Source organism: Pelophylax lessonae (assembly GCF_965119305.1).
Source record: "Pelophylax lessonae genome assembly, chromosome: 11".
NCBI lineage: Eukaryota > Metazoa > Chordata > Amphibia > Anura > Ranidae > Pelophylax > Pelophylax lessonae.
The window spans coordinates 10,782,581-10,804,301 of record NC_138778.1 but is presented as its reverse complement, the minus strand read 5'-3'; the positions used below and the strand labels follow the sequence as shown (position 1 = coordinate 10,804,301).

Genomic DNA, 21,721 nt, shown 5'->3' with positions numbered 1-21,721 from the left:
GATGCATGATGATCGGATTTCCCAGCTAAAAGTTCCTTTGTAAAAACCTGAGGAGTGGCTGTATAGCGAGTGTGCATATTCACGTATACATGCACACACGCGTAGAAACACTTTTAGCTCTTCTTGGGGTGTGGCGCGCATGCGTATGCGCGTGCACGTCCGTACAATACTATCAAGCAGCGCAGATTCTAATTTTTATTTTTTTTTTACTGATCAATATACGCTTATTAGGATTTTTTTTTTTTTTACCAAAAATATGTAGCAGGATACAAATTGGCCTAAAATGATGAAAAAATTTGATTTTTACATTTTTTTTATTGGGAATGTTATATAGCAGAAATTAGAGCTGCACGATTCTGGCCAAAATGAGAATCACGATCTTTTTGCTTGGAATAAAGATCACGATTCTCTGTGTAACATCTTTTACATTATAAAAAAAATTGGGATAACTTTACGGTTTTGTTTTATTTTTTTTATTTTTTTATTCATTAAAGTGTATTAATTGCGTTTGAAAGACTGCTGCGCAAATACAGTGTGACATAAAAATTTACAACAATCACCATTTTATTCTGCAGGGTCTCTGCTAAAAAAAAATATATATATATAAATGTTTGGGGGTTCTAACTACTTTTCTAGGAAAAATAAACTGATTTAACTTACAAGCAACAAGTGTAGGAAAAAGGTTTAGTCTTTAAGAAGTTAAACTTCCTTCCTCCGGCAGAGGGAAAGAAAAGATACAATGTAATCATTTGTGTTTACAGTTCAGTGGGAGACTAATGCTGATAGGCTTTTGCGGGGAGGCTCTTTTTTTTTTTTGACAGCTTCTCCCTCACAGCTATGTAAAGAATCGAACAAGTGTCATGTTAAGATCGTCAGGGGGAGTGAATCGCGATCTCGATTCTGTTACGATTAATCGTGCAGCTCTGGCAGAAAGTAAAAAAATATATATATATATTTTTTTTTAATTGTCGCTATTTTTTTGTTTACAGCGCAAAAAATAAAAAAAATCACACAGGTGATCAAATACCACCAAAAGAAAGCTCTATTTGTGGGAAAAAAAGGACATCAATTTTATTTGGGTACAGCGCCACACGACCGCGCAATTGTCCGTTAAAGTAACGCAGTGCCGAATCGCAAATATGGCCTGGCCATTAAGGGGGGCAAATCCTTCCGGTCCAGAAGTGGTTAAAACGTAATGCCAATGCAAGCGTGGTGGGCATTTGCAGTGCATTTCTGAAATGCGCAGCAAAGCGTGCGTTTTCTGTGCGGTTTACTGCATGATCGGGAATGCGGAGATGTGAACACGGCCTTAGTGAGAAGGCTGTGATGGAAGCTGAGCTGTGTATTTGGGACGGTGTATACACTTATTCCCCCCTCTTTCTGTTCTTGGCAATGATATAGCAGCTAATGAGCATATCACAGAGTGCGGTCTGAATCCCCCCCCCCCCCCGACATGTTGAATTCCTTTGCAGCTCATGCAGGAGAAGAGCAGGGACAGTTTCCTTTGCATCATGGCTGTGATTGTTTGTATCTTCATTCAGACGCGTTCAGTTATAACGTGCTGCGGGTGAGGAGCGGCCTTAATATTTAAATCTCTGCATTTGCACTGGGCAGTTACAGGTATGGTGACATCATAATAAGGAGAAAGATTCCACCTAAAGGATTGCAGATCTTCTATGATGATAATGAGCAGATTTTATATACAGAGCTCAGCAGAGTCCTTCCTTAAATCTTCGGGAACATTGGATTCTGTGCACGCCGGACGCAACCAGAATGCCAACAGACGCCCTTCTACAGGCTGCACCTGGGGGTCCCCCTGCCTCATCCACAGTCTCAGACCCCTCCCCCCCCCCCAGTGTCATCTGCGTTCACAGTCCCAGAACTCGCCGCGTCCCCGGCGTTCCATTTTCAACCATTTGGTGACACGGGAATAAAGCAAGATTTTATATCTTACAGAAATATATACAGGAGGAACTGCGCAGAAATTAAGCGCCAGAAAAAGTCTATATGTCCATGTCCATGGGTCGGATGTCCCCCGTCTTGTGCTCCTTCACCCACAATTCCCTGTCTTTGGTCGGATCCACTTTCTGCAGCAGCTGATCCACCGGCTCCACCGTCTGTAGTGAACAGAAGACACACAAGGGGTTAAAGATATACATGGCTCAAAAAAAAAGGAACACTTTTTAATCAGAGTAAAGCATCAAGGCAATAAAACTTCTCGGATATTGATCTGGTCAGGTAAGTAGCAGAGGGGGTTGTTAAACACTTCCGGATCGGAAAGGTTTTCCTCCTTAATGACCAGGCCATTTTTTTTGCGATTCGGCACTGCGTTACTTTAACGGACAATTGCACGGTCATGCAAGGCTGTACCCAAATAAAATTGATGTCTTTCTTTTCTCACATATAGCGCTTTCTTTTGGTGGTATTTGATCACCTGTGCAAATTTTTATTTTTTGCGATATAAACAAAAAAAAGCGACAATTATGAAAAAAAAAAAAAAAAAACAACAATATATTTTTCACTTTCTGCTATATTAACCACTAGTGACCATCCCTACGTCAGCAAACTTTGCGGTGTTATACTGCTAGAGGCATCACCCTGGTCCCGTGGTTTAGAGCCAACGGTCAGCTTTCCGTCGGTAACGACCAATGCGGCTCGGGAGCCACTCGATCGTTACCTGGGTGAGCGGGAGGGGACGTCCCCCTCCCTCCCGCCGTCTTCCGTGACTTTGCTGGGGCCTCCCGTCCCACCGGGAGACCCGAGCACCCAGCCGGCGCGTCCGCTGGCTGGATGGAGTCTAAGCCAGAAGTGGCTTTGATCGGGTCTCTGATGACGTAACCCGGAGGCAGCGTCCATGACGTCACTTCCGGGTTACTGTGTTGCAAAAGGCGGCAGATTAAAAAAACAGCTGTATGCAAAAATGCCGTTTTCGGCGTTTTGCAAACATGAAAGTGTAGTGGAGGGGTCTAGGGTCTTTTAGACCCTCGATCCCTCCATAAAGAGTACCTGTCACTTCTTTTTGGTGTCACAAGGGATGTTTACATTGCTTGTGACAGCAATAAAAGTGATCAGATTTTTTTTTTAAAAAACCTGTAATAAAACGAAAGAAAACGTATACGGAAGTCGAGCCGCGAATGAAATCGCTGTTCAAACCACACATGTGAGGTATCGCCGCGATCGCCAGAGCGTGAGCAATAGTTTAAAAAAAAAAGAGCTACACTCTAACTCTAAACTGGTAATGGTTAAAAAAATGTAATGCGTCGCCTATTGAGATTTCTATTGACCGCAGTTTGTGGCCATTCCACGGGGGGGAGGGGGCGCAATTTTAAACCGTAACATGTTGGGTGTCTATTTACTCGGCGTGACATCATCTTTCACAATATACAAAAAAAATGGGCTAACTTTACTGTTTAGTATTTTTTAAATGCAGTGAAATTTGATTTTTTGTAATTTTTCCAAAAAAATGGCGTTTTAAAGACCGCTGCGCAAATACGGTGTGACAAAAAATATTGCAATGACTGCCATTTGATTCTCCAGAGTCTTTGCTAAAAAAAAATATATATATATATATATATATATATATATATATATATATATATATATATATAATGTTTGGGGGTTCTAAGTAGTTTTCTAAGAAAAAAACGGAATTTTTGTAAAATCTTACCTGTAAAATTCCTTTCCTCCGACAGTCGCCGCCCTCTTCATATTCGTCACAATGGGGTATTAGACTTTGCTCTGAAGGAGTAGCTAGGCAACAGAATATGTCAATATAAAAGTTTTAACACATCCCACCCCCAGGGGGTGGTCCCCTCAGTCAATACCCTCCCACTTCCTGTATCCATACTCCAGTTTCAGTGGAATAGCAGTAGAGAGTACAAACAACCCCAAAAGAGGGGTGGGGGCGGCGACTGTCGGAGGACTCCGAGAAAGGAATTTTACAGGTAAGATTTTACAAAAATTCCGTTTTCTCTTACGTCCTCCGACAGTCGCCGCCCTCTTCATATTCGTCACAATGGGGACGTCCCAAAGCAGTGCAAACATGAGGGGTGGGAAACGCAGCCGCGCCCAAGGCAACGCCGTCTCCACAGCAGAGAAAGGAACCTTACCAAAGGAAGGAAACCACCTGGGCAACAGAAGAAAAAACTTGCTCAACAGAAGCAAAAATTCCCAGGAAAACAAATAACCTAGGGATAACAACATGTATCCCAAACAGCCAAGAAGCCCATACAAGAGGCTCTAAGGAACTGCCGCACTAAGAACCTTGCGGCCAAAGGAAGCATCTGCCGATGCCTGAACATCCACTCTGTAGAATTTCGTGAAGGTGTGAACGGACGACCAAGTCGCCGCCTTACACCTGGGCCACAGAAGCCCCATGACGACAGGCCCAAGACGTACTCAGAGATCTTGTAGAGCGCGCCTTCACAGGCACAGGGGGAACTTTCCCCTTCAAAGTATAGGCCTGTTCCACAGTCTGTCTGATCCATTTGGCAATGGTAGAGGCCGACGCAGCCAAGCCCTTCCGAGGTCCCTCAGGAAGGACAAACAAGGAATCCGACTTGCGGAAAGATTCAGTCGATTTCAGGTAAACCCTAATCGCCCGAACAACATCCAAGGAATGCAGCTCCACCTCCTTCGGATGTTTGGGCTTCGCGCAGAGCGAAGGCAGGACAATGTCCTCATTGAGGTGAAAATCCGAAACTCTCTTCGGAAGAAAAGAAGGGTTGGGTCGCAAGACCACCTTATCCAGATGAAGGACCAAGTACGGAGACTTGCAGGACAAAGCCGCCAGCTCCGAAACCCTACGAGCCGAAGTTATCGCCACCAAAAAAGCGACTTTTTTGGACAACATGGACAACGAGATCTTCCTGATCTGTTCAAAAGGAGCGTGATGCAACACGGACAGCACAAGGTTCAAGTCCCAAGGAGGCAAGGGTGCCCTCCTAGGAGGGACCAGATGTCGCACCCCTTGAACAAAGGTACTAACCAAAGAGTTAGACGCTATAGGACGTTGAAAAAGAACGGCCAGCGCAGACACCTGACCCTTGACCGTAGCCAACGCCATACGCTGGTCGACACCCGTCTGAAGGAAGGACAACACCCTAGACACAGAGTATGTGCGAGGTGAAAACCCCCTGGACTCACACCAGGCAAAATAGGCCTTCCAAGTACGGTGATAGACCTTCCCCGAGGAAGACTTCCTCGCGTTATTCAAAGTGTGAATGACCTCCGGAGAGAGACCCCTATCCTTCAGGACCTCGGTTTCAACAGCCAGGCCGTCAAAGCCAGCGACTGTAAAGCAGGATGGAATATCGGCCCTTGAGACAAGAGATCTTCTCGAAGAGGCAGACGCCAAGGAGCGTCGACCGCCAGGTTCACGAGATCCGCGTACCAGGACCGGCGAGGCCAGTCCGGTGCCACAAGAATCACCGCGTGTGGTTCCGAGTCTGCCCGAGGATCGCGCGTCCTTGCCACGAACCTTTTTACCTTGTTGTTTAGACGAGACGCGAACAGGTCCACTTCCGGAAGACCCCACTTCGCGCACAACATCTGGAAGACAGCCGAGTGGAGAGACCATTCCCCCTGATCCAGGGTCTGGCGACTCAGATAATCCGCCTGCCAGTTCTCCACCCCCGGAATGTGTACCGCCGATATCGCCGGGACATGAGTCTCGGCCCAAGAAAGAATGTCGGCCACTTCCCGAGCCGCTCGGGCACTCCTGGTGCCCCCTTGGTGATTGACGTAAGCCACCGCCGTGGCATTGTCCGTCTGCACCCGAACCGGACAGCCGCGCAGCCTGTCCGTCCAACGGTGAAGGCAGAGAGTTATCGCACGCAACTCCAGAATGTTGATCGGAAGGGAGGATTCCTCCTTCGACCAAGTCCCCTGGGCGGACAGAACGCCCAGAACACCACCCCAGCCCGACAGGCTGGCATCCGTGGTGATCACCGTCCATGAAAGAGGACGAAAAGACTTTCCCCCCCGACACCGCCGGGGACTGGAGCCACCACAGAAGATCCCTTCTGGTGCGACGGCTCAACAAAATCTGGACATCCAGAGACTGCGGACGCCCGTCCCACTTGGACAGAATCTCCGCTTGGAGACCCCTCGTGTGAAACTGGGCAAAGGGAATCGCCTCGAAAGCCGAGACCATCAGACCCAGACACCGCATGCACTTCCGCAGGGATGAGCACGGAACGTCCCTGAGGGACTGGACTTCTCCCTGAAGAACCTTGAGTTTGTCGTCCGGTAGGAAGACCTTCGCTTGGACCGAGTCCAGGACCATTCCCAAATAGGGAAGACGAACCGCCGGGCACAGTGTCGATTTTGGATAATTTATCGTCCAACCAAACTCCTGCAGAGTCTGCACCGTGACGGACAGATCCTTCTCCAGACCCTGGCTGGTCGCAGATCGAACCAGAATGTTGTCCAGATACCCCAGGACAGAGATGCCCTGGGTCCTTAACAAGGCCAACAGTGGCGCAAGCACCTTGGTGAAAACCCGCGGAGCCGAAGCGAGGCCAAAAGGCAACGCCACGAATTGGTAGTGATCCTCCGCAATGGCGAATCGAAGGTACCTCTGGTGACCCTCGAAAATGGGGATGTGTAGGTACGCATCCTTCAGATCGATGGAGGCCATGAATACCCCCGGAACCAGGGCAGCCACCACCGACCGCAGAGATTCCATGCGGAACTTGCGAACCCGCACAAAGCGGTTTAGAGCCTTCAAGTCCAGAATTGGACGAACCTTGCCCTCCTTCCTGGGTACAGTGAACAGATTTGAATAGAACCCCTGAAATCTGTCCCGATGAGGCACAGGGACCACCACTCCCTGAGCTCTAAGGTCCCGCACCGCCAGGTGCAGATCCCGCAAACGCTCCGGAGACAGTTGAAGATTTGAGGGAAAAAATCTGCTCTCCGGCCGAGAGAGAAACTCGATCTTGTAACCAGATCAAACGATTTCCTGAACCCACCTGTCCCGAACACGGGCCAGCCAAGGTTGTAGAAAACCGAGCAAGCGTCCCCCCACCCCAGAACCGGGTGAGGGCGCCCCTTCAGGCCGCACTGTTGTGGGCAGCGGATCCGGATTGGCCGGACTTCTGCTTACCTGTCCACGGCTTCTTTTGAGAGCCCTGACCTTTGAACGGTTTGCCCTTAAAGTGCGGCCGAAAGGCACGAAAGGACCCCTGAGAGGACTGAAAGGAAGCATGCTTCTTACCAGGAGCCGACTTAGCCTTCTGGGATTGGGGTAAGAGCGTTCTCTTACCCCCAGTGATCCCCTTAATCAGAGTATCCAAGGATTCGCCAAACAGACGAGAACCGTCATAAGGGAGATTGGCTAAAGTCTTGCGAGAAGATTGGTCCACCGACCAACGCTTCAACCAAACCAAACGGCGAGACAGCACCGCCACACCGTGTACACGTGCGGCCAACGGGACCATATCCAAGTCCGCATCGCACAAATACATGACACCCTGATGGATTTGATCCACCATGTCCAATGTCGCCTGCGGGGCTGAGTCAGCCACCAAAACGCGTCTAAGCACCTGCGTCCAACTCGCGACCGCCTGGGCCGCCATAAGGGAAGCAAACAGAGCTTTTCGTACAGAACCCATAATAGAATAGGTATGACGGGCAAGAGACTCCAGCCTCTTGTCTGTGGCATCCCGGAATACCGGGGTATCCTCAGCAGGAATCGCTGTGGACTTATTCAGAACCGCGATCGCGTGATCCACAGGAGGTGGTACACATCAACGCTCGTCAGTAGCGGGCGTGAAGGGATAACGCAGTTTAAACCTACTGGGTACCGCAAAAGGTTTGCGAATATTACGCCATTGTTCCTTAACGGCACTCTGAAAATCATCAGTGCAGGGAAAAACCTGCGATTTTTTGCACCTTCTCTTTGTCCCATAAGCTGCCAAAGCAGCCGGCGGACACGGTTCATCTTGCAAGCGCAGCGTTTGTTTGATGGAAGCAACCAAGTCATCCATGAGTGCAAGCTCTTCAGACGAGCCAGGGGGAGAATTATCCACCCCTTCAACCTCAGCCTCCACCTCGGACCCCACAAGATCCAGGGAGGAACGGGACCCCGACAAGGAGACCCCCGCCATATCAGCCTCCGCACCATCACCCTCTGAACCAGAGGAAATTGAAACTCCGGACCTTTTTGTGGATTGAGCAGCCACCAACATTTGCACCTGGGCAGCAAGATTAGCCACAATCACAGCCAAATCCCCCCCTGGGGAAGAAACAGCAGTCCCCTGGCTACCCACCAAGGTGGCAGGAAATTTGCCCTCCTGAGAATCCATTGCCCCACAAAACTTATGCTGACAAGAAAGGGTTACTGCCCCCTTAAAAAGCGCGGCGAGCGCAGCACACACACAAGCCTAATGAGACCCCCACAGGGAGAGCACAGAAAACAGGCAATGGATACAGGCAGATAGGACAGTTAAAAAACCTGAGGGGACCCCTGTAGTAGCTGCTGCTGCGATCGGTGCACATCAGGAAAGAGGAAGTGATGCAATCAGGGCGCTCTTGTAAAGCCTATGAGAGGCTACAAGAAAATGGCCGCCCGCATTGAAAACATGCGGCCGGGGCGATGCAGGCAAAATGGCGGCGCTTGGCGCCGAAAACGCCGCTCCCCCGCTCTGCGATGTAACACATCGCCCATGTAAAAATCAACATGGCAGGTCGCCGCAGCGACCGCTGTACAGTGCCCCCAACATGACCACAGGCATGCCCCACAGCACACAGCGCTTCACACAGTAACAGGCAGACACAGACAGTGCCACACAGCCCCCCCTCCTGCAGCCCACAGCGTGCAGGCAGAATGACAGGGAGCCAAATAGTGTGAATAGAGGCAGGTTACACAGTCCCAGACTGACACCCCCCCTGACAGACAGGTTCCCACATAAGTACACTTACCTTCTAATGACGTGGGGGACCCGCACTGGCGAACAAACCGCAGCACATGAGGCAGGGAGAGTCGCATCCAGGACGCACGAAACCGGGGTTAAGAAACCACACCGCGTCCAGTGAGGTAGCCACCTCACCAAGCATCCCTGCACCGAACAGGGATGGGTCGTTCACTGTGCCAGGAGCGATACCTGGCTGAACGCTCGATGGCAGGCCGGAAAAACCACTGACCCACAACCTGCGACCAGGGGGATCAGCCCGAGTCCCAGCCCGCACGAATCCTCTTCATCAGAAGAATAACTAACGCTGACAAAATGAACAGCTAAGCAAACAGAGAGAAAAAACTCATACAAAATCAAAAAAGAATAAAGAAAAGGCTGAGACAAATGCCCCAGCATAGAGACATCCAGCTACTCCTGACAAGCTAGACATTGAAACTGGAGTATGGATACAGGAAGTGGGAGGGTATTGACTGAGGGGACCACCCCCTGGGGGTGGGATGTGTTAAAACTTTTATATTTACATATTCTGTTGCCTAGCTACTCCTTCGGAGCAAAGTCGAATACCCCATTGTGACGAATATGAAGAGGGCGGCGACTGTCGGAGGACGTAAGAGAAATACTGATTCTAACTTGTGAACAAAAAGTGTCCGAAATAGGGCTGGGGCTTAAGTTGTTAAAAAAATTTAACAATCACATTTTTTCATCCTTTTAGGTCAATTTGTATTTTGCTACATATTTTTGGTTAAAAAAAATCCCAATAAGTGTATTTTGATTGGTTTGCGCAAAAGTTATCGCGTCTACAAACTAGGGGAAAGATTTGTCTTTTTTTATTTTTTACTAGTAATGGTGGCAATTACTGATTTTTTGCGGGACTGCGACATTGCGACGCACAGATCGGACCCCTGACTGACACTTTTTGACACTTTTGAGGGACCAGTGACATTACTACAGTAATCAGTGCTAAAAATATACAATAAAATAAAGAATGATTGGAACTGCATGGATGTATTTGTTTTTGTAGCACTCCACAATGCACAGTAGTGTGATACCGTACATTGAGGGGTGCTGCAAGGCAAAGCAGTTGGCGAGTTGCTTTGGGGTGCAATTAAGAGTGAATGCAACACACCAGTGTGCAATACTGACCCTCAACCTTAAGGTTATCTTGTTGGGTCTGCAATGGAGCAATTCATTCCTAATAGCACCCCAATGCACCCTTCCAATGAATGTGTGTTGTAGCATTTAATACACTAGAATGAAAAAGAAAAAGTACATACACCATTTTGGTGGGAGCCCATTCGATTGAATAGGTTGCCCTAACAAAAGAGTCATTAGCAGGCAAAACGCACATCAATGAGCGCATTAAATGCACTGCACTGGACAGAACGTGAACATATCCGGGTACTCACGCTTTGGTTGAACATGTCCGTTTCATGGCGTAGCTGTGTGTACTGACAAAGGTGCTGCCGGATCATCTCCACCCGCTCCACCTCCAATCTCTCCAGTTCCTGCGGAACAGAAATCAGAATTAGAGGAACTCCGCCCCATTCTGGGTGTTTCATACTTTCACTTAATGCTATTTATAGAACACACTCAAAGGCTCCAAAAGCCATTTTGAACCAACACTCTTCCTTTCCAACCCACAGACATCTGACATTTATTAACACTGTGGCAACAGCACTCCAGATTTTCTACAACAATCCCACTTACCCTGGTGATGTGTGGTGGTCGGGCCACTAGGTGGGGCTGTAATATGAACAGAAAGGAGGTGCAGACTCTGGGGCTCTGTGGTGCTCAGGCCACTAGGTGGGGCTGTACTGTGAGCATAAAGGAGGTGCAGACTCTGGGGCTTTGTGGTGCTGGGGCCACTAGATGGGGCTGTACTATGAACAGAAAGAAGGTGCAGACTCTGGGGGTCTTTGGGGCATGGGCCACTAGGTGGGGCTGTACTGTGAACAGAAAGGCGGTGCAGACTCTGGGACTCTGTGGTGCTCGGGCCACTAGATGGGGCTGTACTGTGAACAAAAAGGAGGTGCAGACTTTGGAGCTCTGTAGTGCTGGGGCCACTAGATGGGGCTGTACTAAGAACATAAAGGAGGTGCAGACTCTGGGGCTCTGTAGTGCTCAGGCCACTAGGTGGGGCTGTACTGTGATCAGAAAGGAGGTGCAGACTCTGGGGCTCTGTGGTGCTCAGGCAACTAGATGGGGCTGTACTATGAACAAAAAAGGAGGTGCAGACTCTGGGACTCTGTGGTGCTTAGACCACTAGGTGGGGCAGTAATATGAACAGAAAGGAGGCGCAGACTCTGGGGCTCTGTGGTGCTCAGGCCACTAAGTGGGGCTGTAATATGAACAGAAATGAGGTGCAGACTCTGGGGCTCTGTGATGCTAAGGCCATTAGATGGAGCTGTACAATGAACAGAAAGGAGGTGCAGACTCTGGGACTTTGTGGTACTCAGGCCACTAGGTGGGGCTGTACTGTGAACAGAAAGGAGGTGCAGACTCTGGGGCTCTGTGGTGCTCAGTACACTAGATGGAGCTGTACAATGAATAGAAAGGAGGTGCAGACTCTTGAGCTTTGTGGTGCTCGGGCCACTAGATGGGGCTGTACTGTGATCAGAAAGGAGGTGCAGACTCTTGGGCTTTGTGGTGCTTGGGCCACTAGATGGGGCTGTACTGTGATCAGAAAGGAGGTGCAGACTCTGGGGCTCTGTGGTGCTGAGGCTGAAGTATGAATAGAAAGGAGGTGCAGACTCTGGGGCTCTGTGGTGCTCGGGCCATTAGATGGGGCTGTACTTTCAACAGAAAGGAGGTGCAGACTCTGGGGCTCTGTGGTGAAGGAAAGGTCACTAGGTGGGGCTGTACTGTGATCAGAAAGGAGGTGCAGACTCTGGGGCTCTGTGGTGAAGGAAAGGTCACTAGGTGGGGCTGTACTGTGATCAGAAAGGAGGTGCAGACTCTGGGGCTCTGTGGTGCTGAGGCTGTAATATGAATAGAAAGGAGGTGCAGACTCTGGGGCTCTGTGGTGATCAGGCCACTAGATGGGGCTGTATTATGAACAGAAAGGAGGTGCAGACTCTGGGGCTCTGTGGTGCTGAGGCTGTAGTATGAATAGAAAGAAGGTGCAGATTCTGGGGCTCTGTGGTGCTGGGGCTGTAGTATGAATAGAAAGGAGGTGCAGACTCCGGGGCTCTGTAGTGAAGGAAAGGCCACTAGATGGGGCTGTACTATGATCAGAAAGGAGGTGCAGACTCTGGGGCTCTGTGGTGCTCAGGCCACTAGATGAGGCTGTACTGTGAGTAGAAAGGAGGTGCAGACTCTGGGGCTCTGTGATGAAGGAAAGGCCACTAGGTGGGGCTGTACTGTGAAAAGTCTTACTACATGCTTTTTGGTCCTCAACATAAAAAAAATCCTATACAGTAAAACCTTGGTTTGAGAGTAACTTGGTTTAAGAGCGCTTTGCAAGACAAGCAAAATTTTCAAATAAATTTTGACTTGATATACAAGCGATGTCTTGATATACAAGTAGCCTCAAGTCACAGCTGAGTATAAAAGAGAAGAGAGGCACCTCTAAGTGTAGCAATATGGTTAAATTTAATGAAGGTACAACATTTAGCAACTCACATGGTTGATGATTGGAACAGGCACATCTAAGGATGCAGGCATCCAGGCTAAAGCTGTCCACATAGACCAACCTCCGCACCGCCATCTACGTCATCCCTTCCATGCTGCCCCTCGCTTTCAGATCGCTTTACTCCAGGGTGGTCTTCCCAGTCAGGATTACAGACTGGCAGCCGGCGGTGCAGAAGATGGTCTATGTGGACAGCTTTACCCCAGATGCCTGCATACTTAGATGTGCCTGTTTTATTCATCAACCATGTGAGTTGCTAAATGTTGAACATTCATTAAATGGAACCATATTGCTACACTTAGAGGCGCCTCTTTTCTCTGATACTCTGTAGCTCCTGCTGGATTTTGCTTCTAATCCCCTTGTGGAAGCGCCATTTGTGGATGGACATTTTATGGTTACACAACCTATCGCAATGCAATAATCTTTTTATATTGACTATAAACCGAAGGACTTATGAATAAATGGTTGTGGAACGAATCATCTGAGTTTCCATTATTTCTTATGGGGAAATTTGCTTTGATATAAAAGTGCTTTGGATTACAAGCATGTTTCCGGAACGAATTATGCTCGCAATCCAAGGTTTTACTGTATTGCCCTAAATATTGAAATGAAAGAACGCACCAGGGTGGTGGTCACCATCTCTTCGAACCATTTGGACTGCGCTTGGTTGTAGAGGTCCACACAGCGCATCAGGTCATCCCCTAGAAGAAAACATACACAATTCATTTTATTTTATATCGAAGTTCTATAAAGATTGCTAAGAAAATTGTGGTGTATGTCATGAGTCACAATGTAACTGCAGAACCTGGAGGGGATGGGGGTTTGATGAGAAAGGTTCTTCATTTTATACAGCCATTGATGGAATTTCAATCACTCATACGATGAAATTAATGCTGCATAAACAAATAATAAAAAGAGCAGAATATACACAATAAATTTGGAAATGACATCTCCATGTGCAGATCGGTCAAACAATTAGTCTGAATTTCATCCACTAGGTGGCAGCAGAACCTCACAAGAACATCACAAGATTCAGATTTTATAGCGCAATTAATTTCTTAACGATCGCTTCCAGCGAAAACAAAGATTTCAGTTTCGTCTTCCAAGTTGGATCCAATCTCTGCTCCTTTAATATCTTAAAGCAGAGATTTCTCACCCAATTAAACTCCAAATTCTACCTAACTGCCAGGACCATTTCAAAGACAAGTGATGGTGTCACCCTCTCCGATGGATCCTCCAGAACATTAAAAAGTAGAATTAGACATAGATGCTGACCATGCTACTTCTCATTATGTAAATGCTAGTTTTCTGGCTGTCATGTTCATCCTCTCGCCTCAATACACAGGGGGTCAGCCCAGCATGCTGGACATTTTCCTGGGAAATACTGTATATGCAGCAACCTTCTCTAAAAGCAGTAAAGGGGTTCTGGGTAATGGCAGACTTATATGCCTGGGCTGTACATTAATCCCCACCAACTGGCTTTACTGACTTACCGAGTAAGAAACAGGACTGTTCCTCCTACTGGCCAGGGGCGTAACTACAGGGGTTGCAAATGAACCGGGCCCCATGCTCCAGGGGCCTGTGTGGCTCCCCTGTACACTTGGATAGGAGTAGCATGTAGAGAAATCACTGTCCTCCTTTTCCCTCCTGTAGCTGCAGGAGGAAAATGGAGGAGATTGGTTCCTCTGTATGCTGCCCCCACCACTCCTCCTATCCACTTGTGTTCTGCTGTCTCTGGGCCCCTGTGTGCTCCCCCCCCCCCCCCCCCCACTGTGCCCCCCTTCCCTCTCCTGCCATCTGCTGCAGGGGATGTGTCACAATAGAAATCTAGGAAGGGGTCGATAAATATGTAATTTACCAGCTCCTTCCTTATCTGAATGGACAGAGTCATAGTCAGTGACATTGTAAAAAAATTATATAAAATGATAAAAAATAATACAATTAAAATACCAAAAAATAAAAACGACTGAAACCAGAGGGTGAACTTCCAGGATCGCAAAGGTCACACTTGCAACCGGACCCTGGCATTCCACCACCGTGGGGAGGCCCCAAGATGGCAGGAAGGGGGCCCACTGCAGAACTTGTGAAAGGGGCCCGCAATGAGAGTAAAGGGCCCCAAGATCAGTGGGAAGAGCCCCAGGCTTGAAAGGAAGGACCCCGGCCAGGGGTCCATGGGGGCCCTTCATGGTTTCTTGCACCATGGCCCTGAAGGTTCTAGTTACGCCTCTGCTACTGGCTTTCATCAGTGAAGGATGATGGTTCTGATTCAGAAAAAGGCTGACCTATTCTTACACGTTACATTCTACCCATTTGAGGATATGAATCTCTCTACTTGTGTGTGGCCTCTCCTCCTCAGGTCTTCCCTTCTCTGCTGCGGCATGAATTGGGATGTGTAAAATTATTCCACAATACGCCCATGTCTGCCCAAAACCATAGGAAATCAATGACACCCTCACCTCCTAAACAGAGCCAAGAGTCTGACCCTGAAATACTGCAAGACCTCTAGATTAGGGATGAGCTTTGGTTTGGTCTGAACCCAGAAAGATGCTGCGATAATGTTCATGACATCACTGACCCAATATGGCTACACCCCTCTTCCAAGCCTCCAGCCAGCTACAGATCCCTTATTCTCCTACAATGTCCCCCAGATACCATAGTGGCCCACAGTACCCCCAGGAACCCAAAGAGATCTCAACCTCTACAGTACCACTCAACCTCCCACACTTCCCTGCAGCTGAGCCACCAGCGCTCCATAGTGCCCCCAACCTCCAACATCCAACAGTGTCCCAAAGCGCCTCCAACCTTCCCTAGTGCCCCCCCCACCCCCCTCCCCCGCCTGCTGCAGAACCACCAGCCCTTCATATTTGCCCTAGCCTCCAACAGTATGCCGCAGTTCCCCCAACCTAATACTGTGCCCCCTGCCTGCTGCAGAGCCTCGAGCCCTCCATATTGCCCCCAACCTCCAACAGTGTCCCACAGCGCCTCCAACCTTCCATAGTGCCCCCCCCCCCCTCTGCAGAACCACCAGCCCTCCATAATGCCCCTAGCCTCCAACAGTATGTCGCAGTCCCCCCAACCTACCACAGTGCCTTTCTGCCTGCTGCAGAGCCACCAGCCCTCCATAGTGCCCCCAACCTCCAACAGTGTCCCACAGCACCTTCAACCTTCCATAGTGCCCCCCTCCCCCCCGCTGCAGAACCACCAGCCCTCCATAATGCCCCTAGCCTCCAACAGTATGCCGCTGTTCCCCCAACCTAACGCCGTGCACCCTGCTTGCTGCAGAGCCTCGAGCCCTCCATAGTGCCCCCAAACTCCAACAGTGTCCCACAGTGCCTCCAACCTTCCCTAGTGCACCCCCCCTCCCCCGCCTGCTGCAGAACAACCAGCCCTTCATAATGCCCCTAGCCTCCAATAGTATGCCGCAGTTCCCCCAACCTACCACCGTGTCCCCTGCCTGCTGCAGAGCCTCCAGCCCTCCATAGTGCCCCCAACATCCATCAGTGTCCCACAGTGCCTCCAACCTTCCACAGTGCCCCCCACCTGTTTTAGCCCTCCATAGTTCCCCCAGCCTCCAACAGTATGCTGCACTTCCCCCAAGCTACTACAGTGCCCCCCTGCCTGCTGCAGAGCCTCCAGCCCTCCATAGTGTCCCAAGCCTACAACAGTATGCTGCAGTTTCCCCCAACTTCCGCAGTGCCCCCCCCCCCCCGCCTGCTGCAGAACCACCAGCCCTCCATAGTGCCCCTAGATTCCAACAGTAAGTCACAGTCCCATCCCCAACTTCCCACAGTGCCCCCTCCTGCTGCAGAACCACCAGCCCTCCATAGTGCCCCCTGCTTCCAACAGTATGCTACAGTTCCCCCCCAAGCTACCACAGTGCCCCCTAACCTGCTGCAGAACCACCAGCCCTCCATAGTGCCCCTAGCCTCCAACAGTATGCTGCAGTTCCCCCCAAGCTACTACAGTGCCCCCCTGCCTACTGCAGAGCCCCCAGCCCTCCATAGTGCCCCAAGCCTACGACAGTATGCCGCAGTTCCCCCCAACTTCCCACAGTGCCTCCCCCCGCCTGCTGCAGAACCACCAGCCCTAGTGCCCCTAACTTTCAACAGTAAATCACAGTCCCCTCCCCAACTTGCCACAGTGCCCCCCTCCTGCTGCAGAACCACTAGCCCTCCATAGTGCCCCCAACCTCCAATAGTATGGTGCAGTTTCCCCCAAACTACAACAGTGCTCCCTTGCCTGCTGCAGATCTTCGAGCCCTCCATAGTGCCACCCAACCTCCATCAGTGTCCCACAGTGCCTCCAACCTACCACAGTGCCCCCTGCCTGCTGCAAATCTTCCAGCTCTCCATAGTGCCCCCAGTCTCCAACAGTATGCCACAGTTCCCCCCAACCTACCACAGTGCCGCCCTGCCTGCTTCAGAGCCTCCAGCCTTCCATAGTGCCCCCAACCTCCATCAGTGTCCCACTGCCTGCTGCAGAACCACCAGCCCTCCATAGTGATCCTAGCCTCCAACAGTATGCCGCAGTTCCCCCTAACTTACCACAGTGCCCCCTGCCTGCTGCAGAGTCTCCAGCCTTCCAACCTCCAACAGTGTCCCACAGTGCCTCCAACCTCCCACAATGTCCCTCCTGCCTGCTTATAGATACTGATTGTAATAGACCTTCTGGATACAAAGTTAAAAAAAACTGCATTAGGAAAAAAATAAGGAGCAGCGAGATATTGACCATAAATAAGGGAGAATTATTGCACTGATCACACAGAGGCGTCAGCGAGCTCGGGCCCCGATCAACGCTTCCACACTCTTTGATGGACGCCCATCGCTGATTCAAGAAGCGTTAAAGCAGAATATTTCATTACGTCCGACAGGCGGCGATGGGAGCACCCGAATCCCCAGCAGACAATCCATTACTCCCAATCATCGCCAGAGACGCTTCACAGAGAATTAGATATCGACTTCCTGCCAGGAGATCGCTTACAGTAAGACGGAAAGCAGCGGGACAAGATGGCGGCTCTGAGCTCGTTATATCGCCGCCGAGCGTACATCAAAGCCAGTGTGGAGAGAAGGAAGGAAGAACTGCAGGAAGGTCACCCAGAAATCCGTCTAGGAACCTCTCTGACAACTTTGTCTTTATACAGCTCGGGTATTACCACACTTTTGTGGCGGAGAGAAGACCGCGCCGCATTAAAATCTGATTTTCCGTCAGAATTTCTTCTATGAAAGTCATTTGTGCAGCTTCTCTATTTTTGCTGCAATTGGGGAGTAGGTAAGGCACAATCGCCTGATACCCTGACAAACTTTGTGTCTGCATACAACTCAGACAATCACACAACTCGTCAATCTTCTTTATGTTTTCCTGGTTAGAATTTGGTTAGAAACTCCGCCCACAACTATTTAAATTTCTTCATATGCACCCGGCAGTTAGAGGCACTGGTGACATCAGGTGGAGTTCTTCTAAAATTGGGGAGGATTCTGTAGGGGCGGTGGATAAAACTTCCTCCAATCACTTCTCTAAGGGGAGGAGCTGGGGGAAAGGGAGGGGCCAATGGAAAAAAAAACATAATTTTACCTAAAATTACTAAGAAGTCGATATTCCAGTTACAATTTTTGGGGTTGTTGAGCAACCAACCATTTCTATGGTGCCATTGGCCAAGCAACCGACCATATGTATGCTACCAAGTAGACAAAGGAAGCCACAATATCTATGCTGCTATTGGGTGGAGAATCCAACTAAATGTACAAGGCCATGGGGGGGGGGGGGGGGGTTTGGCAGACAACCATATATGCACAATAAAACAACCTTATGTATGCTGCCTTTGTAGTGGGGCAACCAAATAAAAGCTGCAATGGGCCAGAGCAACTCGATTTGTACACTACCATGGGGCGGAACAACAACCAACCATTTGTACATGACCATGGAGTGGAGAAACCAACCATATGTATTTTACCATTGGGCAGATATATCTATGCTGCCTTGGGGGAGGAGCATCCAAAAATATATGTGCGGTCATAGATTGAAACAACCAACCATACGTCTGCTGTCATGAGGGCGAAGCAAACAACCATATGTATGTACACTGCCATGGGGGTGGAAAAACCAAACATATGTTCACTGCCATGGGGATAGAGCAACCAACGATATCTACAATGCTATGTGGGTGGAGCAACCAATCTTATGTACACTGCCATGGGGGTGGAGCTTCCAATCATATGTACACTGCCATGGGGATAGAGTAACCAATAATATGTATACTGCCATGGTGGTGGAGCAACCAATCACATCATGTACTCTGCCATGGGGACAGAGCAACCAACCATATCTACAATACCATGGGGGTGGAGCAAACAGTCATATGTACATTGGCATGGGGATAGAGTAACCAATCATATGTATACTGCCATGGGAGAGACGCAACCAATCAGATGTATACTGCCATGGGGGTGGAGCAACCAATCAGATGTATACTGCCATGGGGGTGGAGCAACCAATCAGATGTATACTGCCATGGGGGTGGAGCTTCCAATCAGATGTATACTGCCATGGGGGTGGAGCTTCCAATCAGATGTATACTGCCATGGGGGTGGAGCTTCTGATCATATGTACACTGTCATGGGGATAGAGCAACCAACCATATCTACAATACCATGGGTGTGGAACAACTAATTGGATATAGGCTGCTATAGGCGTATAGTGACCAACCATATGTATACTGCCATGGAGGAAGAATAACCAATTGTATGTATACTGCCATGGGGTTGGAGCCACCAACCATATATACACTGCCATGGGGATAATGTAACCAACCATATCCACAATACCATGGGGGTGGAGCAATTAATCATATGTAGACTGGCATGGGCGCAGAGCAACCAACCATATGTACACTGCCATGAGGGTAGAATAACCAACTGTAAGTACACTGCCATGGGGGTGGAGCAATCAACCAAATGTAGAACACCTTTGTGGTGGAGCAACCAACTCTATGTAGGCTACCATGGGGGTGGAGCAACCAATCATACATATACTGCCATGCAATGTTTCTCTGGCAGATACTTTGTATATTTCCATTTCCTAGGCACATCCCATACAGCAAGGGTATTGAATTAAAATTTACAAAGGTCCAGTCAGTAAAATATTCTTCCAGCAGAGGTCCGGATCGCATGTTAACTTGGGTAGCCCTTGCCCTCTGTCTATAGCTGTCCTGCCTCCAGCTGTTGGCTCTGTGAAAATGGCTGTGGGCAGAACGACTCTAAAAAGGTGGGACCACAGGGGTCCAGATGAGACAACTGGGTCCGGATCCGGACCGCGGTCCGCCATTTAGTGATGCCTGCCGTACAGGAAAAGGGAAGAATCTCCTATTTCTCCGATTTCCATCCAGAAGAAATATGACATGTTTACAAAACAACAAAAAGTAAACCAAAACACAAAACAGAAGAAAAAGAATCCCAAAACAAAATAAAAATAAAAACCTCCCGGCCAATAAAACTCTCCAGTGAGAGATCCAGACTATCCCTGCGCTCCGGTATAGGTCGGCGATATAAAGGATTCTTACCTGCCTGTGTGGACTTCCGTCGCGCCTTCTTGATGTCCTCCTCCGTCTTGTTGCTCAGTTTAATTTCTAGTTGTTGTGTTTTCACTTCCAGATCTTTTTGTCTTTCAGCGAGAGCCTTGCGGGCCTGTTGGGGGAAAAATACAGGAGGGATAAATAGAGGGAGGAGGAAACTAAGTGGGTGGGGGGGGGTCACAGGACATTTTGCGCATTTATTATACCCGGGTAATAACTACCAATCGCAGTGCATTTATTATAACCCGGGTAATAACAATTATCAATCACAGTGCATTCATTCAATCCAGGTAATAATAATGACCATTCATGCATTCATAAACCTAGGTGGTAATAATGACCAACCACAGAACATTTATTATACTAGGTCAGGGGTCTCCAAACTTTCTAAACAAAGGGCTAGTTTACTGTCCTTCAGACTGTAGGGGGGGGGGGGGGGGCTGGACTGTTCCCAGTGGGAGTAAGCAATGCCCAATCTTTGGCATTAGGGGAGAAAATGCCCCATCATTGGTATCAGTGGGAGGAATAGTGCCCCATCATTGGTGTCAGTGGGAGGAATAGTGCCCCATCATTGGTGTCAGTGAAAGGAATAGAGCCCCATCATTGGTGTCAGTGGGAGGAAAAGTGCCCCATCATTGGTGTCAGTGGGAGGAATAGTGCCCCATCATTGGTGTCAGTGGGAGGAAAAGTGCCCCATTATTGGTGTCAGTGGGAGGAATAGTGCCATATCATTGGTGTCAGTGGGAGGAATAGTGCCCCATCATTGGTATAAGTGGGAGGAATAGTGCCCCATCATTGGTGTCAATAGGAGGTATAGTGCCCCATCATTGGTATCAGTGGGAGGAATAGTGCCCCATCATTGGTATCAGTAGGAGGAATAGTGCCCCATCATTGCTGTCAGTGGGAGGAATAGTGCCCCATCATTGGTGTCAGTGGAAGGAATAGTGCCCCATCATTGGTGTCAGTGAGAGGAATAATTCCTCTTCATCTGTGTCAGCAGCAGCAATTATACCTCAAGGGCCAGAGGCAAGCAAAGGGCCACATGCGGCCCCCGGGCCACAGTTTGGAGACCACTGTAATAGAGTATTAGCTATGACCAACACATTGATTACACTCAAGTAAAAACAATGACCAAACACCATGAATATTTTTTTTACCCAGTTAACAGCAATGACCAATCACAGAGCTTTTATTAAACCCAGGTAAAAAGAATGACCAATCGCAGCAGATTCATTATACCAGTAAAAATAACGAACAATTTACAAAGCATTTATTATACCTGGGTAATAAAAATGACCAATCACAGAGCATTCATTATATCTGCGTAATAGCAGCAACCAATCATTGACAATTCATTATACCTGGGTAATAAAAATATCCAATTACAGTACAATAATTATACCCAGGTAACAGCAACGCTCAATCAAAGAGCTTTCATTACACTTGGATAATAGCAATGACCAATCACAGAACATTTATTATACCCAGGTAATAGCAATAACCAATCACAAAGCATTCATACTATCAGGCCAATAAAAAGACCAATCACAGAGCATCCATTATACCTGGGTAACAGCAATAACCAATCACAAAAGCATTCATGATCTC

General features: G+C 48.8%; 1 protein-coding gene across 3 annotated transcripts in view; it reads right to left on the bottom strand.

Annotated features, from left to right (window-relative positions):
- Window positions 1-1,829: 1,829 nt before the first annotated feature.
- Window positions 1,830-21,721, bottom strand: part of GAS7 (growth arrest specific 7) — a 240,908-nt gene continuing 221,016 nt past the window's right edge. For all 3 annotated transcript variants that reach the window (XM_082272444.1, XM_082272445.1, XM_082272446.1), the window contains 4 exons: window positions 20,102-20,225; window positions 13,168-13,247; window positions 10,325-10,423; window positions 1,830-2,117 (listed from right to left, as the gene is read on the bottom strand). In XM_082272444.1, coding sequence (XP_082128570.1) covers window positions 2,004-2,117; window positions 10,325-10,423; window positions 13,168-13,247; window positions 20,102-20,225 — 417 coding nt within the window. In that variant the 3' untranslated portion in view covers window positions 1,830-2,003. The remainder of the gene's footprint in view (window positions 2,118-10,324; window positions 10,424-13,167; window positions 13,248-20,101; window positions 20,226-21,721) is intronic.